This window comes from Oncorhynchus nerka, linkage group LG12 (assembly GCF_034236695.1).
Source record: "Oncorhynchus nerka isolate Pitt River linkage group LG12, Oner_Uvic_2.0, whole genome shotgun sequence".
Classification (NCBI taxonomy): Eukaryota; Metazoa; Chordata; class Actinopteri; order Salmoniformes; family Salmonidae; genus Oncorhynchus; species Oncorhynchus nerka.
In genome coordinates, this window is record NC_088407.1 from 32,614,394 (window position 1) to 32,632,971 (window position 18,578).

General features: G+C 42.6%; 1 protein-coding gene and 1 long non-coding RNA gene across 3 annotated transcripts; one reads left to right on the forward strand and one right to left on the reverse strand.

Annotated features, from left to right (window-relative positions):
- Positions 1-259: 259 nt before the first annotated feature.
- On the forward strand, positions 260-2,600 carry LOC115138904 (alpha-2 adrenergic receptor-like). The gene has a single exon (XM_029676090.2). It carries the CDS (start codon positions 402-404, stop codon positions 1,698-1,700), a length of 1,299 nt encoding a protein of 432 aa, XP_029531950.1. The 5' UTR covers positions 260-401; the 3' UTR covers positions 1,701-2,600.
- A 3,148-nt stretch (positions 2,601-5,748) lies between these two features.
- On the reverse strand, positions 5,749-17,444 carry LOC135574171 (uncharacterized). 2 transcript variants are annotated; one of them, XR_010465195.1, is made up of 3 exons: positions 17,354-17,444; positions 17,086-17,157; positions 5,749-6,043 (listed from the first exon to the last, which is right to left on the reverse strand). It is a non-coding gene; the product is annotated as an uncharacterized LOC135574171 (long non-coding RNA). The 2 variants fall into 2 exon arrangements; XR_010465194.1 differs by having other exon boundaries at positions 17,299-17,444.
- Positions 17,445-18,578: the final 1,134 nt, after the last annotated feature.

Here is an 18,578-nt window from a genome sequence, read left to right on the forward strand (position 1 = left end):
GCGGGGCAGAAATAATTTAGTTGTAAGTGAACAACACATGGGCACTGACTGAGACAGCTTTCTGATGTCGCGGAGCGCTGAGAGGGAGGCAGCAGCCGATGGAGAAGGGTTGCCTGTCATGCTATAACAGTGTGCATGTACAAGGCAAGGTGGCATCTTCGTTTAGTCAATTAACCAGATATATGTTTGGTGATTTTCTCTTTGAAGAAGTCTTATTTGGCATATAATTCAGGAGATGGCATTTAATCCATTCCTTCACCATTGTGCGCATTTTCATTTTGGCAATGTCAATACTGCCTATTTATCTTGGACCTGATATTTTCTGATGGACTCTATATGCATAAAATGATTACTTCTCCTTGAATCGACCATTCTGGAATAACACTAACCACATAGACGGGATGGGATCGTTTAATTCAAGCGGAGTTGACGCGTTCCCAGTTTTCAATTTAAATTCCTCATCAGAAAGTCCATATACTTTGGCTACTATTGCGAGTCTTGCAGCACTTGTAAGTTGTCTTATTTTGTTTACAGTGGTCGGTAACGTCCTGGTTGTAATTGCGGTGTTAACAAGCCGGGCACTGAAAGCACCCCAGAACCTGTTTTTGGTTTCCTTAGCCACAGCAGACATTCTGGTCGCCACTTTGGTGATGCCTTTTTCTCTGGCAAACGAACTTATGGGCTATTGGTATTTCGGGAAAGTTTGGTGTGGAATTTACCTTGCTTTAGATGTCTTATTTTGCACTTCGTCCATTGTCCATCTGTGTGCAATCAGTTTGGACCGTTACTGGTCCGTTACGCAAGCTGTTGAATACAATCTCAAACGGACTCCTAAGCGAGTGAAATGTATTATCGTCATTGTATGGCTTATATCTGCGATGATATCTTCTCCTCCGTTAATATCAATAGACAAGAACAATGATAACTCTCAGTACCCAGGATGTGAGCTGAACAATGACACTTGGTACATCCTTTCCTCTAGCATTGCGTCATTCTTTGCTCCTTGCCTAATCATGATATTAGTATATATTAGAATATACCAAGTGGCCAAGACAAGGACCAGGGGCATGTCAGAGAAAAAAAATGGTCCTGGTGAACCTACAATGACTGAGAATGGGTTAAGCAAAGCCACCTCGTGCAAAATCAACGGGGACAAAGAGAACGGACACTGGCAGTGCCCTTCCACGCCCACCAGCATGAGGACAACAGGGGTCCAAGACGAGGTGGACCTGGAGGAGAGCTCCTCCTCAGAGGGCAAAGGTCACCCCAAACCTCAGGACCTGAACCATAAGAGGGCCAAAAGAGCCAGCCGGAAGAACAGCGCCATCTCCAAACACTCCAGCCGAATCTCCAGAGCCAGCAACAAATCCATGGACCTGTTCGCTTCCAGGAGGAAGAAGAGGAGGAGGAGCTCTGCGTCCAGGAAAAAGGTATCCCAGGCCAGGGAGAAGAGATTCACCTTTGTGCTGGCGGTGGTCATGGGAGTGTTTGTGGTGTGCTGGTTCCCATTCTTCTTCAGCTACTGCCTGCACGGAGTGTGCGGGGACCCCTGTAAGATCCCCGATCCCCTCTTTAAGTTCTTCTTCTGGATCGGTTACTGTAACAGCTCCCTCAACCCCGCCATCTACACTATCTTCAACCAGGATTTCCGGCGCGCCTTTCAGAAAATCCTTTGCAAGTCTTGGAAAAAATCCTTCTAGATATGTAATAACAAGAGGGACAAGCCAGGACTAAATATCCCTTGAGGTGACAATATCAATAGCATAAACGTATGAAATTTACCATGGAATATCAATGTGAAAGTAGACATTTTTCTTTATTTGTCCCATGGAACAATGCAATGTGCATACTGTACTTACAGTGGACAGACACATTGTCATGCTGTAACTCAATTGAGTCAGAGCATAATACTGAACTACGTCTTCATATCCCCTCACAGGCAACTCTCTAGTGCTTTTAACCTACTTGTTTCTCTTACCGGCCTTCATGTTTTCCATCCACGTTTAGTGTGTGCTTAGTGGTTCCCAGAATTAGATGTACTGAAGTGTGTCGCAAGGCTTTAGCTCAATGTCATGTTAGATATCCAGTACTCCTGAGTCCTTTACAAACAAAGTGGCAGCAGGTAGCATTTCCAGGTTGATCATGCTAATGCAAAAAACACAGGGGAGCTAGCCTGGCGCATCTGCAGTTTAATCCAAAATACTGCATGTTTTCATGGGTAATGCTTTCCCTACAGATTACAAGTGGTTGAGGTGTTGAGGGGTGACTATACCAGGGCTGTCCAACCCTGTTCCTGGATAACTACACCTTGCTTTGTTTTTTTGCTCCAAGCCCAGTTGTAACTAACCTGATTCATTTTTTTATCAACAAGCTAATTATTAGAATCAGGTGTGCTACAGTAGATTAGGGTTGAAGCGAAAATCTACAGGATGGTAGCTCTCCAGGTACAGGGTTGGAGAGCCCTGCTCTATACATTTTTAAAATATGGGCTACGGTTGGACCTGTTATTTATACGTAATAGTAAGAAAGCCTCTTTATTTTTCACCTTGGATGCTGACTAATAAATATTTAAGAATAAAACATAAAGTGTTTATTTTAATACACTACCTCCCCTGTGGACTGTTTCTGTGTAATTATTTAGCATATTTTGTATTTTTTTTTTGCAAGTGGTGCAGTTTCGTATGCTTAAATTAGTGGGCTGTCATGCAAAATAAACGCTGAAGAAATATTATGTAACCTCTATTGTAATGTTGGAGTTCTGACATATACACAGTGGAGCACTCTGACAAGGATGCACATGTGCTTTTGCTTGAGTGATTAAGGGATTTGGAGATAGTCTGCACTGCCACCACCAATCACTGTCCAAAGTGCACTCTCTAAGATGTCAGGCAACCCATTTGTCCCTCAGATGGTATTTCAAACAGGATTTTTTACGTTTTGAACATGTCAAAGGAGCAGCTCAAGGACAACCATGCATTTACACAGTCATTTTTATTTATAGACAATCATTTGGCCATTGTCAAATTATTTAAAATTCATGTCAAATATAGTTAGGGAATGCCAAAGGGTAAATTGTTAAAAATAGCCCTGCAGAAGCTTCCTGGAAAAATATCATCTGTAGCTACTTAGCTGCCTAAACATTTTCTTCAATGGGAAGCAATTCCATTGTGGCAATCCTGATCAAGACTTTCTATCACGTCCGAAATCCCACCCATCCCACTGACTGGCTTGGAGTTGTTCTCACCATGTCTGCGTACCGATTATCCACCCTTCTCCCAAATTGTGCTCTTGCACACTTCCAGTCATACAGTAGATCTACAATCCATTAGAGCGAGTGTGCGAGTGCACAATTTGGGAGAAGTTTGGAGAATTGGGATGCTAACCTATGTTTCCCTTTATCAATCCATAACATTCAGATTAGTATCCTTTCACAAAGGGAATGAAACAAGAACGTATTCAAGAGTATTGTGACACAGCGTGTTTGTTTTACTAAGTAGCCCCAAATATCCCTGGTAAGTTTATTGGCAACACTTTCTGAATTCAACTGTGAAATTGATCAAAGCTGCAGTGATGGGTTCAACCAAAGGATTTGTCCTCCTGGCAAAGACTGGCCATGTCAGTACCAGGGTGTACAGTATGTGACCTTTTAGCACAAAAAGGTTTGGTGTCACTTGTGGCTGAGAGGAGATAAGCCAATATTCCCCACCGCCTCTTTCATCAGCGAGGTGAAACTGAATCCAACTAACTCTTGTTGTGGATCTTTACTCCATGTTAAACTGCTTCTGTGTTTTTGGGTGCCAATGTAAATGCTCTTTGAAATGGTCTACATCTTTTGTGTTTGTTCCAGTTACCATATAGTGTAATAGTACATGTCAACATGTGTAGACATAGACGTTTCAAGGGTTGCTTTGTTTATTAGCAGTAAAAAAAAACAGTTACATAGATGTTGATATACTGTAGGCATTTTAAAGGAATTATGTTAGCTCTTTAACATAATTTCCTTTGTAGATTTTCCATTTTGATCAGTCTAGCAGTGTGAGTGCAGTGGACACATTGACTTCCTGTGTAAAGGATGGGTTTCCCCACATAACCACGAGGGAAGCTACTAGGCAACATGCCCATCTATGATGCAGAGGACTGTTACAAGGGAGTACAACCAACAGCATGCACCCAGTTCAGTTCCTGTTTGATCTCTAATGCATTAGAAAACCTGCTTTGTCATTGCATCTCACTCTGTCAAATATCAAAGTGCCATTTAATGTTCCACTGGTGTCAGAGCTCAGAGTAAACAGTTATTCAATCGCTTGCTTTATAAAGGTCAGACAGATTTTTATTTCAACGCCACCCTCCAGGGTTCCTTTGGCAATTTATTGGCATATTTGGGTAGTACTAACATTGTGTCAAATAAAAAGGAGAAAGCACTTAAAACACAGGACCGAGACAGTGTGACTTAAATTATTTGTGATTCACCCTGAGTGAATTTGACATTACGAGACTTTGGGACTATACGGTTCTATCTGTGCAAAGCTTAGTTCTGAGATATTTAGCATGAAAGTTTTCACATCCTGGACCTCAGAACCATTTTTATAGTGAATTCTTCTTTCATAACCCATTAAGGTCCTAGCCTTAAAAGATACTTAAAGGGCAGAGCACCAAAATCCTAAGACATTTGCAAATATTTTTTCAAGGGGGTGCAATTACAAATAAAACAAAGGTTCTATCAGTCACAGAATGTTACAATTATTTCAATTTAAATAGAAAAGTACAGACCTTTAATGATTAGATAAAGAGAATATATCTTTCCAATCACATCATCAAATATATAAATTAATGTTCATTTGTTAAAGTAGTAATATGTAACTTTTTGGGCGACCTGACCAAATGCACATAGAAATGTGAGTTATAAATCTATCATTCTAATCCAAAGCAAGTCTAAGAACGGGTAGATCTGATGGATGTGCTCTATTTCTATGCTACCCGTTCTTAAGTTTTGCTGAGTTTTGCTCACAGCGGTTTAGATGGTACAATGATTCTCTACACTGTACCATTTTATTTTGTCACATAAATTGAAATTAGGCTAACAATTAGAGTTTTAGCAGCCAGGAAATGGCAAGCGATTTCTGCATTGTGCAGCTTAAAAGTGATATTTCCCTAAAATGACAAACACACTATATCCTATGGATAACTAAAAGGTTTAGCTCTGGATGAGTAAACTGATATATTTGTCTGGTCTCTGACACCCAAAGTCTGTGAACTCCTAGCTAGGTATCAATAAAATGTGGTAAGTTTGTAATTTTTGTGAAATACCCCTTCCATTGAGGTTTTCGTACAAGACAAAAACAGCAACACCTCTAAGGCACCTGTATTTATTTGTTTTTACCACAAACAGCTTAAGATATGGCCATTCTTCTGAAAAAGTGTTGAAAAAATGTAATTCAAAAAGGACCAGAACCTATGATATGAATAATCAAGGATTTGAGACTGTAAGGTTCTACCTGCAAAATGAATAGTTTTGAGATGTCCCAGATCTAAGAACTGTTTTGTGATGTCTTCCTCTTTCATGACTCAATAAGTATATGACCTTAAATACAATTATTTTTTATGCACAACCCAGCATTGTGTAATTGGATTGCAAATAGAACATTATAGGTCCAAGTTAAAAGGTGTTTGCGCAGACGGAACTTTGAGATTGTAAAAATAAATGTAGAGCGAAAACTGATTTACAACGGTGTCGTTTAATATCCATAAACCACCGTCAACAGAACAATACAAGAAATGGGTCCAACAAAACCCGGGTAAATACCAGCATACCGTGAATAAGCACTACAAGAAACAATTAACGACAAGGACATGAGGGGTAACAGAGGGTTAAATACACAACATGTAATTGATGGAATTGGAACCAGGTGTGATGGAAGACAAGACAAAACCAATGGGAAATGAAAAGTGGATCAGCGATGGCTAGAAGGTCGGCGACTTCAACTGCTGAACGCCGCCCGAACAAGGAGAGGGTTCAACTTTGGCGGAAGTCGTGACATACAACCTGTAATTTAAATGGATTTTTATTTGGATTTCATGCAATGGACATACACAAAATAGTTCAAATCGGTGAAGTGAAATGAAAAAAATAACTTGTTTAAAAAAATTCAATAAATAAACAAAAGGAAAAGTGGTGCATGCATATGTATTCACCCCCTTTGCTATGAAGCCCCTAAATAAGACCTGGTGCAACCAATTACCTTCGGAAGTCACATAATGAGTTAAATAAAGTCCACCTGTGTGCAATCTATGTGTCACAATATCTGTCACATGATCTCAGTATATATACACCTGAAAGGCCCCAGAGTCTGCAACACCACTAAGCAAGGGGCACCACCAAGCAAGCGGCACCATGAAGACCAAGGAGCTCTCCAAACAGTTCAGGGACAAAGTTGTGGAGAAGTACAGATCAGGATTGGGTTATAAAAAAATATCAGAAACTTTGAACATCCCACGAAGGACCATTAAATCCATTATTAAAATGTTTTAAGAATATGGCACCACAACAAACCTGCCAAGAGAGGGCCGCCCACCAAAACCCACGGACCAGGCAAGGAGGGCATTAATCAGAGGCAACAAAGAGACCAAAGATAATCCTGAAGGAGCTGCGAAGCCGCACAGTGAAGATTGAAGTATCTGTCCATAGGACCACTTTAAGTCGTACACTCCACAGAGCTGGGCTTTATGGAAGAGTGGACAGAAAAAAGCCATTGCTTAAAGAAAAAAAATAAGAAGGTACTCTGGTCAGATGAGACTAAAACTTAGCTTTTTGGCCATCAAAGAAAACGCTATGTCTGACGCAAACCCAACACCTCTCATTACCCCGAGAACACCACCCCCACAGTGAAGCATGGTGGTGGCAGAATCATGCTGTGGGGATGTGGGAAACTGTTCAGAATTGAAGAAATGATGGATGGCACTAAATACAGGGAATGTCCTGAGGGAAACCTGTTTCAGTCTTCCAGAGATTTGAGACTGGGACGGAGGTTCACCTTCCAGCAGGACAATGGCCCACAGGACACTGCTAAAGTAACACTCGAGTGGTTTAAGGGGACACATTTAAATGTATTGTAATGGCCTAGTCAAAGCCCAGACCTCAATCCAATTGAGAATCTATGGTATGACTTAAAATTGCTGTACATCAGCGGAACCCATCCAACTTTTATTTACTATTTTTGATTTCACCTTTATTTAACCAGGTAGGCCAGTTGAGAACAACTTCTCATTTACAACTGCGACCTGGCCAAGATAAAGCAAAGCAGTGCGACAAAAACAACACAGAGTTACACATAAACAAACGTACAGTCAACAACACAAAAGAAAAGAAAAATAGAAAAATCTATGTATAGTGTGTGCAAATGTGGAAGAGTAGGGAGGTAGGTAGGTAATAAATACGTCCTAGAGGCAAAAATAATTACAATTTAGTATTAATACTGGAGGGATAGATGTGCAGATGATGATGTAAGTAGAGATACTGTGGTGCAAAAGAGCAAGGGGGTAAGTAATAATATGGGGAGGAGGTAGTCGGGTGTGCTATTTACAGATTGGCTGTGTACAGGTACAGTGATCGGTAAGCTGCTCTGACAGCTGATGCTTAAAGTTAGAGAGGGAGATATAAGACTCCAGCTTCAGAGAATTTTGCAATTCGTTCCAGTCATTGGCAGCAGAGAACTGAAAGGAAAGGCAGACAAAGGAAGTGTTGGCTTTGAGGATGACCAGTGCAATATACCTGCTGGAGCGAGTGCTATGGGTGGATGTTGCTATGGTGATCAGTGAGCTGAGATAAGGGGGGGCTTTACCTATCAAAGACTTATAGATGACCTGAAGCCAGTGGGTTTGGCGACGGATATGTAGTGAGGGCCAGCCACCGAGAGCATACAGGTCGCAGTGGTGGGTAGTATATGGGGCTTTGGTGATAAAACGGATGGCACTGTGATAGACTACATCCAGTTTGCTGAGTGTTTGGGGGCTATTTTGTAAATGACATCGCTGAAGTCAAGGATCGGTATGATAGTCAGTTTTACGAGAGTATGTTTGGCAGCATGAGTGAAGGAGGCTTTGTTGTGAAAAAGGAAGCCGATTCTAGATGTAATATTGGATTGGAGATTCTTAATGTGAGTCTGGAAAGAGAGTTTACAGTCTAACCAGACACCTAGATATTTGTAGTTGTCCACATATTCTAGGTAAGAACCATCCAAAGTAGTGATGCTAGTCGGGCGGGAGGGTGCGGGCAGCAATCGGTTGAAGAGCGTGCACTTAGTTTTACTAGCATTTGATGGTGTTGAAGCTCATTTGGAGGTTTGTTAGCACAGGGTCCAAAGAAGGGCCAGATGTATACAGAATGGTGTCATCTGCGTAGAAGTGGATCAGAGAATCACCAGCAGCAAGAGCGACATCATTGATATATACAGAGAAAAGAGTCGGCCCAAGAATTGAACCCTGTGGCACCCCCATAGAGACTGCCAGAGGTCCGGACAACAGGCCCTCCAATTTGACACACTAACTCTATCTGAGAGATAGTTGGTGAACCAGGCGAGGCAGTCATTTGATAAGCCAAGGCTATTGAGTCTGTCGATGAGAATGCAGTGATTGACAGACTCTAAAGTCTTGGCCAGGTCGATGAAGACAGTTGCACAGTGCTGTCTTTTATCGATGGTGGTTATGATATTGTTTAGGACCTTGAGCGTGGCTAAGGTGCACACATGACAAGCTCGGAAAACAGATGGCATAGTGGAGAAGGTATGGTGGGATTCGAAATGGTCGGTGATCCAATTATTAACATGGCTTTCGAAGATTTTAGAAAGGCAGGGCAGGATGGATATAAACTCAGCAAAAAAAGAAACGTCCTCTCACTGTCAATTGAGTTTATTTTCAGCTAACTTAACGTGTAAATATTTGTATGAACATAACAAGATTCAACATTAGACATAAACTGAACAAGTTCCACAGACATGTGACTAACAGAAATGGAATAATGTGTCCCTGAACAAAGGAGGGGGGGATCAAAATCAAAAGTAACAGTCAGTATCTGGTGTGGCCACCAGCTGCATTAAGTACTGCAGTGCATCTCCTCCTCATGGACAGCACCACATTTGCCAGTTCTTGCTGTGAGATGTTACCTCACTCTTCCACCAAGGCACCTGCAAGCTCCCAGACATTTTTGGGGGGAATGGCCCTAGCCCGCATCCTCCGATCCAACAGGTTCCAGATGTGCTCAATGGGATTGAGATCCAGGCTCTTCGCTGGTCATGGCAGAACACTGACATTCCTGTCTTGCAGAAAATCACGCACAGAACGAACAGTATGGCTGGTGGCATTGTCATGCTGGAGGGTAATGTCAGGATGAGCCTGCAGGAAGAGTACAACATGAGGGAGGAGGTTGTCTTCCCTGTAAAACAAGGTGTTGAGATTGCCTGCAATAACAACAAGCTCAGTCCGATGATGCTGTGACACACCGCCCCAGACCATGACGGACCCTCCACCTCCAAATCGATCCAGCTCCAGAGTACAGGCCTCGGTGTAACGCTCATTCCTTCCACAATAAATGTGAATCCAACCATCACCCCTGGTGAGACAAAACCGCGACTCGTCAGTGAAGAGCACTTTTTGCCAGTCCTGTCTGGTCCAGCAACTGTGGGTTTGTGCCCATAGGCGATGTTGTTGCTGGTGATGTCTGATGAGGACCTGCCTTACAACAGGCCTACAAGCCCTCGGTCCAGCCTCTCTCAGCCTATTGCGGACAGTCTAAGCACTGGAGGGTTTGTGCATTCCTGGTGTAACTTGGGCAGCTGTTGTTGTCATCCTGTACCTGTCCCGCAGGTGTGATGTTCGGACATACTGATCCTGTGCAGGTGTTGTTACACTTGGTCTGCCACTGCGAGGATGATCAGCTGTCCATCCTGTCTCCCTGTAGCGCTGTCTTAGGCATCTCACAGTACAGACATTGCAATTTATTGCCCTAGCCACATCTGTAGTCCTCATGCCTCCTTGCAGCATGCCTAAGGCACGTTCATGCAGATGAGCAGGGACCCTGAGCATCTTTCTTTTGGTGTTTTTCAGAGTCAGTAGAAAGGCCTCTTTAGTGTCCTATTGTAATAGCCTTGTTTGAACCAAGTATTAAATGTATTTGTTATAATTAATTGGTCATGTACAAGTTAATAGGTTGGTTTACTTTTAAGTTTAAGTTTTGACCAATAATGTCGCTTGTTAAGCTGTGACCAATGGGAGTTGACCTGGTTAACGGGAGGCCTGGGGAAAAAGAGAGAAAAAGAGAGACGTTGAGAAAAGGATGGACATTACATTATGACCGTTGGTGAAGGAAAATGATAAAAGATGATAAAAATAGGTCAAAACCCATAACTACCGAGTTTTGAAGGGAAATACAGATTCTATTTTATGAGAGAGTTAATATCATTTTGTTAAGAAAGACTTAATAAAGACTGAAGCTACCGTCTCATCGTGGAGGTATTTGACAGCCTTGAGGTTACTGTTTCAATTTCATTTAATACATAGGAAAACATATCCTTATACAATAACAAAAATCTATAATCATTCTATCTGAAGTTAATACCCTAGTTGTCATCACCCTAGATAGTTTACAATGGGGATTCTTCTTGGAGATGTCCTTCTCACCTGACATCCCATGCTGTTGAGATATTCTAATTAAGGTCATATCGTGAGAGTCAAGTTCGAGCCTGGTGAGAAGGTTACACTAAGTTTTCATAACTGTGACCTTAATTGCCTACCGTCTGTAAGCTGTTAGTGTCTTAACGACCGTGCATGTTCATTAATTGTTTATGGTTCATTGAACAAGCATGGGAAACGGTGTTTAAACCCTTTACGATGAAGATCTGTGAAGTTATTTGGATTTTTACAAATTATCTTTGAAAGACAGGGTCCTGAAAAAGGGACGTTTATTTTTTTGCTGAGTTTAGGTCTATAACAGTTTGGGTCTAAAGTGTCTCCCCCTTTGAAGAGGTGGATGACCACGGCAGATTTCCAATCTTTGGGGATCTCAGAAGATACGAACAACTTGAAGGAGCTGGAGCAGTTTTGCCTTGAAGAATGGGAAAAAATACCAGTTGCTAGATGTGCCAAGCTTATAGAGACATACTCCAAGAGACTTGCAGCTGTAATTGCTGCAAAAGGTGTCTCTACAAAGTATTGACTTTGGGGGGGGGTAAATAATGGAGAGAAAAGCTTGTATCCGTGAATATTATTTGTTGCATTCAATCTGTGAATCTAACAGGTTTGAGAAGTTGGATGTCTGCTGCCACAGATAATAGGTTAAACAATAGCTTCGGATGGCTGTCTCACTTTTCTTGTTTGTTTCCCTGAAAACGTTCTATACAAGAGCAGTGTAACAGTCTTTGCTGTATCTTTATATTTATTTCCCCTGTGTCTGTAAAGGCTAACAGTCTGGAAAATCCTGCTGATGAAAATGGAAAATGGAATGAATGGACTCCCAAGCAAGCACATCTGGGGTGGCAGGTAGCCTAGTGGTTAGAGCCTTGGGCCAGTAGCCGAAAGGTTGCTAGATCGAATCCCCAAGCTGTCAAAGGTATACACTTGCAGGGCAAGGGGCGAGGGAGGTAGGAACGATTTTCAAATGGACCACCCTTGGCAGGAAATTCATCACTTGTTCATTCCGCAATGATTGTGTATTCAGCCACCGGTAGCTTGTGGTTGCTTTATATGCGCTACAGTCAATTATGAGTGCATGTCTACTTATAATAAATGTATAATGTAATTAAATATATGCCTACTGTATGATAGCTAGCAAATTAATTAGCTAATTAACGTTCGCCTGCCAAGCTGGAACTTCTGTATAGAAGGAACATGTTTGATTTCTACAATTTCCAAAAGATAACCAAACAAAAACATATTTACTTTTTACGAGATGTCTTCGTGCTGTAATGTGCATTAGTAGCACAATTTCTAACTTATTTGCATTCGTTTTTACTTACACTTGTATGTTGACTTCTCCATTGATGTGATTTGTAGGTTTTCGCTGATTGTTCTTAGCGGATGTACAGTCGTCACAAATGGAATTACGGGGAGTGTCTGGTCTCAGAGTAAATATAATTGTACACTCGCAAACTCGACTAAAAATGAGGGCTAAGTTGCACACTTCCCTTGCTTGGCTAATCATTTGGGCCGCCCTCCAAGATGGCGACGGGGATTCCCCCAAGGGCATAAGGCGAGGGTAAGTGGATGAGGGTGTGTCTTTTAAATGTTTGGACCGGAACCAATGTTCACTCTAAACTGCACTCAGCTCCCAGGGACTGCCATGCAGAAGAAATATCAGCCTGTGCACTCAACTTTCTAGAGTTTTCCCCTTTAGTTAACACTATCCGTGTCTGATCGAATCAACGCAATATTAGCCACTTTCAATGCAACATACCGAACCAAAATGAACTATGCAAGAGATGTTGTTGTAGGTAGAACACATCGGATTAGTATTCTTTTGCATTGACACTTATGACTCAGCCCCTACTCTACACAGACTAGTACTGCATAACCAATCAGAACTGCAGTAGGCTGATATGCAAATAGACCATTGCCAAATATGGATTTGTGCCATTCACTTTGAAGTGGACTGTAAAGCATGAGTGGTTGTGAGTAGGTGTGCTTGTTTTGAGATCAAAGTGATTTCTGCATGAAGCCACGTCTGCACATTTGTTCATATTCTTTGCTAGTTAGTGAGTTATCAGCCCAGTTATAGATAATTTCTAGTCAGCAATAGGGGAGTGGTTGCTTCCTACAAGAGCACAAAACGTGTACATTTCTAGACATCTTTGAAAAGTGAGTTTGGGTAAAGAGCTTTTTTTGTCTTAAAGGGACAGTGTTGTATTTTGAGGAAATCTTGAATAAGCTAAGTAGCCAGTAGGCAGAGGGTAGCATACTTGATTCTCTCTGATCATGGTTTGGGAATAATAATGCATTTTATTTTGTAAAATGGTTTCTAGCACAAAACAACACAACAACATTTTCAGTCACCTCCTTGTCTGAAGGACAAGTGGATAAGCAGGTTAATGTCAAGCCCTGCATGTTTTTTTCAAAAGTCTCATGGAATGTAGGCCTACATTGAACACCACACATTGGCTGATACTGTTAGGCTGAATGATAGAACAGCTATTTCCATGTTAGAATGTTATGGGATGCATTTTCTCCATTGTTTTTGATGGCAGGCCAATCTGGTAGGCCGGCATGATCAAGTAGCCACAGTAGCCTACTTGACCACTGTCTGAAACTGTAACTTAAAGCGGGCACAGCCTCAGTGTTCACAGGAAACACTTGCTGGAAGTTGCACAGAATGTTCATGTTCAAGGTTACTCTCTGCAGACCTGACATTTGCTCAGTGCCAGTAAAAATGAGAGGGAACATTGATGACTAGAATACTGTCCAGAAGGACAAACAGAAACTTTCTGTCCAAAAATTATGCAGAAAAATGTATCCATGCTTTTGTCACTTCTAGGTTAGACTACTGCAATGCTCTACTTTCCGGTTACCCGGATAAAGCACTAAATAAACCTGTTAGTGCTAAATACGGCTGCTAGAATCCTGACTAGAACCAAAATATTTGATCATATTACTCTAGTGCTAGCCTCCCTACACTGGCTTCCTGTCAAGGCAAGGGCTGATTTCAAGGTTTTACTGCTAACCTACAAAGCATTACATGGGCTTGCTCCTACCTATCTCTCTGATTTGGTCCTGCCGTACATACCTACACGTACGCTACGGTCACAAGACGCAGGCCTCCTAATTGTCCCTAGAATTTCTAAGCAAGCAGCTGGAGGCAGGGCTTTCTCATATAGAGCTCAATTTTTATGGAATGGTCTGCCTACCCATGTGAAAGACGCAAAGTCGGTCTCAACCTTTAAGTCTTTACTGAAGACTCATCTCTTCAGTGGGTCAACCTCATCGCTCAGCCCAGTCAAAACTGTTCGCTGCTCTGGCCCCCCAATGGTGGAACAAACTCCCTCACGACGCCAGGACAGCGGAGTCAATCACCACCTTCCGGAGACACCTGAAACCCCACCTCTTTAAGGAATACCTAGGATAGGATAAAGTAATCCTTCTCATCCCCCCCCCCCTTAAAAGACCTAGATGCACTATTGTAAAGTGGCTGTTCCACTGGATGTCATAAGGTGAAAGCACCAATTTGTAAGTCGCTCTGGATAAGAGCGTCTGCTAAATGACTTAAATGTAAATGTAAATGTAATGGGTCATATGATTGAGTGTAGTCTGGCCCCGGAGTGTGAAGGTGAACGGAAAGGCTCTGGAGCAACAAACCGCCCTTGCTGTCTCTGCCTGGCCGGTTCCCCTCTTTCCACTGAGATTCTCTGCCTCTAACCCTATTACAGGGGCTGAGTCACTGGCTTACTAGGGCTCTTTCATACCGTCCCTAGGAGTGGGTTGAGTCACTGATGTGATCTTCCTGTCTGGGTTGGCACCCCCCCTTGGGTTGTGCCGTGGCGAAGATCTTTGTGCGCTATACTCGGCCTTGTCTCAGGATGTTAAGTTGGTGGTTGAAGATATCCCTCTAGTGGTGTGGGGGCTGTGCTTTGGCAAAGTGGGTGGGGTTATATCCTTCCTGTTTGGTCCTGTCCGGGGGTGTCACCGGATGGGGCCACAGTGTCTCCTGACCCCTCCTGTCTCAGCCTCCAGTATTTATACTGCAGTAGTTTATGTGTCGGGGGTCTAGGGTCAGTTTGTTATATCTGGAGTACTTCTCCTGTCCTATCCGGTGTCCTGTGTGAATGTAAGTATGCTCTCTCTAATTCTCTCTCTCTTTCTTTCTCTCTCTCGGAGGACCTGAGCCCTAGGACCATGCCTCAGGACTACCTGACATGACTCCTTGCTGTCCCCAGTCCACCTGGCCGTGCTGCTGCTCCAGTTTCAACTGTTCTGCCTGTGATTATTATTATTTGACCATGCTGGTCATTTATGAACATTTGAACATCTTGGTCATGTTCTGTTATAATCTCCACCCGGCACAGCCAGAAGAGGACTGGCCACCCCACATAGCCTGGTTCCTCTCTAGGTTTCTTCCTAGGTTTTGGCCTTTCTAGGGAGTTTTTCCTAGCCACCGTGCTTCTACACCTGCATTGCTTGCTGTTTGGGGTTTTAGGCTGGGTTTCTGTACAGCACTTTGAGATATCAGCTGATGTACGAAGGGCTATATAAATACATTTGATTTGATTTGACATCTCTGCAGCACTCTATCAATCAGGCCTTTATGGTAGAGTGGCCAGATGTAAGCCACCTCTCAGCCAAAAGACACATAAAGACTCTCAGACCATGAGAAACAAGATTCTCTGGTCTGATGAAACCAAGAATAATCTCAAACGTCCCGTCTGGAAGAAATCTGGCACCATCCCTACGGTGAAGCATGGTGGTGGTAGCCACGAGCCATGTCTGCTCAGAGCAGAGAGGAGAATGGAGAGATGTCAGTGGCAGCGTTACAGATAACTCATCTATGGCAAGGTTCATGACGTAAATGAATGACAGGTGAAGTGAACACAGCCTGCTTTATCTCCTAACGTGTTGCACAAGTTGACTGCAGGTATTTACTGAAAAAGTAGCTAGAAATATTCAAATATATTAAAGAAATAGTTTCAACAACATTGAAAACCCTCCAGTGGGTATTTCCAAATACCCCAGTATATAGTATACAAGGTATACCTCCAGTTGTCTAGAAATGAATTAATCCTAAACTCTTTTTAGGCGTCTTAAGAAAACTCCACCAAAGTGCAAATGAGGAATAGTTCCACTTGAACTTGACTAAGCTCATTGTGCGATATTGGGCCAATTCCTAATGTAATGTAATGTGAGGGATATCAATGGGCTAACAAGGTTTTATCAGGCTTGGATCACAAGCTAAATTTGCTTTGGGTGTAGTTGAGATTCATGTCTTGATAAGTCATTCGATGAGAAGATCAAGCCTTGGCTCACTGCAGAAAGAAACAATTACATTAGAGTGCCTAAGACCTGATGATAGCTAGCTCTCCAAGAACTGGATAGTCATTCTAAAGAGGGGAAGGTATCGCAGATAGTATTGTGGTCGTTTCAGTCACTCCTCATTACAGTGAGTGAAAAGTCCTCCATAAGCACTGTCTCCTTCAGGCATTTTTCCTCATCGACCCACTGTCTGCTTCTATTATAAACGAGTCAATAGTTGAGGTATGAGCAGTGTTCAATACCACTAGATGAACCACCTGCAGGAGTGCAGCCACAGCACCACAGAATGTCATTAATATCAATACTGGAAAATATAAAATCATCCACATTCATAAAATCATCACATTCAAAATCTGATCTCGTATACACACACACACACACACACACACACACACACACACACATACACACACACACACACACACACACACACACACACACACACACACACACACACACACACACACACACACACACACACACACACACACACACTAATATTATAGGCTTCCTCTTCAATTCTTTAGTTTTATCCAGGGACAAATCCTGGAGGGAAATGGTTGGCTTCTTGGCTCGATCATTTGTGAAAGGGAGCTAACTGGATGCATACAGAGGTTGTGGCTCTTCTTCACATTCCACTGGGTTCCTTTTACAGACAGCAGTCAGGCCTAGTGGGGAATGAGAAATGTGGCAGTAACCAATAGGTAGCTAGAGCAATTCCAGGTGGGTTATTCCAGCCGTTGAGCCCTTCAGCGAAACTCTTCAACTGAAATTGCCTCCAAACTATCCATCTGTATAAAATGTATAAAGTTGAGCCTTGCTTTGGCAAAATGTCCATGAGTTTCAACCTTTCTTTGATGCCCCAAAGCCAGGATTTTCAAAGCTTTTAAGGAATGTGCTAACTCTCCATAGAGTGTCTCTGCAAAGGCATAAGTAAAGGGGGAGGTACATGAAAACATTGCTATCTCGGGTAACATCACCAATAAGTACTTTCGCCAATCAGTACAATTTCATGCCTACGTGTTACTCTCATACATGTGTTATTACACAGTAACACCATTGTAATAACTTACTGTTACATACCGTAGCAACAGCTCATTTTCCCACATTGTGGGTTTCATTGAATTCCAGTCCAGTCTAGATGTACGCAATGTGCTGTATGAAGAAAGAAACACCAATTATCCATTTGTTCAATGCACTACAGTGTACTCTTCCATGCACTATGAATTAGTGACCTCAATCTCCTCGTCCATACATCAAATAGCTCCAGTGAAAAAGAGAGCGCCGGAACCTCACCGAGAAAGAAAAACTCTGAACTCTTCATGGTATATACTTGTTCTTCATAGCTTACCGTCCACTTGTTCTCTACTGTCTTCTTTGGTTGTGTTTATCACCACTGCCATTGCCTCAAAAACAAATCCTTGGGCACACTGCATAGCTGCTCGAACTCTGAAATCGCTGTCATAGCAACAGTTACAGGTGAGTAGGTAAGTCGGGAAAACAAGTCAAGAGACAAAAAGGGGGGGGCATACCTTTCATGGCCCACTGCAAGTGCAGTAGGTGCTTGTTTGCACTGTTAAAGGGACGCAGCCTATACGCGAGTACAACAATCAGATTGTCACAGTGAACCACAGTGCACATAATAAGGAGGTGGACGAGACTGGCGCAGCTTTTAGACCTCAGCTCACAGTGATGCCCGACAATCAGTGACTCACGAGTGCTAAGGTATTTTCTTCCTAATAGCATTGCTAGCTACTATTAGCTTGACCTCTGTTCCTTCCCGTCACCTGTTCATCTCCACTTGAACGGTGCACTCATTGAATTGCACAGTGAGGTCCTACTGTACTGTACCGTAGCATGACCTTGGCTGCGTCATAGTGAGGAAGTGAGGCTGTGTGCATCTGACCTTCCCGAAAAGTGAGAGAAACTCAAGGCCTTGGAGGTTGCAATGTACTCCACAGCGGGCACAAAACACCATCTATTCTCTAGAACAGATACATGGGCTCTTTCGAAGAAATAAATCTGGATATGTTGTTATGGGGATGCTTTCTTGAGGGTCGTGTTTAAGTTCACACATACGATTGCGTGTGTGTGTTTATATCTCTTGCCGAGTCACTCTGTTAAGGTGCACAGTAGAAAACAGGCCAACACCCTGAAATTTTTCAAATAACAAACTCTTGTTTTTGTTGCAAAACAATTTCATTTGCAAAACGTTTTGCTTAGATTTGCTATGCTGTGCATGAGTGAATTCACCTCTCTGCGCTCGCAAAGGTGTATAACTCATTTAACATGAACATCACACCAGGTTCGACTCAGGTACTGGGAGCAGCCGCCCCTTCAAATACCCTTAAGTCAACTTTATTGTTCTGTTTTCTTCAGAGTGATGTGATTACAAGGCCTGGGGGGAGGCCATGTTGTGAAAAACAATGAACATCGATGCTATGACCGGCTGCTTTGCATCACAAATCCATTCCAAAACAGGTTAGAGCTGGAAGGCCAAATCCAATCAGACAACCGTTGAACCGAAAAGTGTAATGAGTTATTCGCCACGGCAACAGTGTCCAACGATGCTGTAA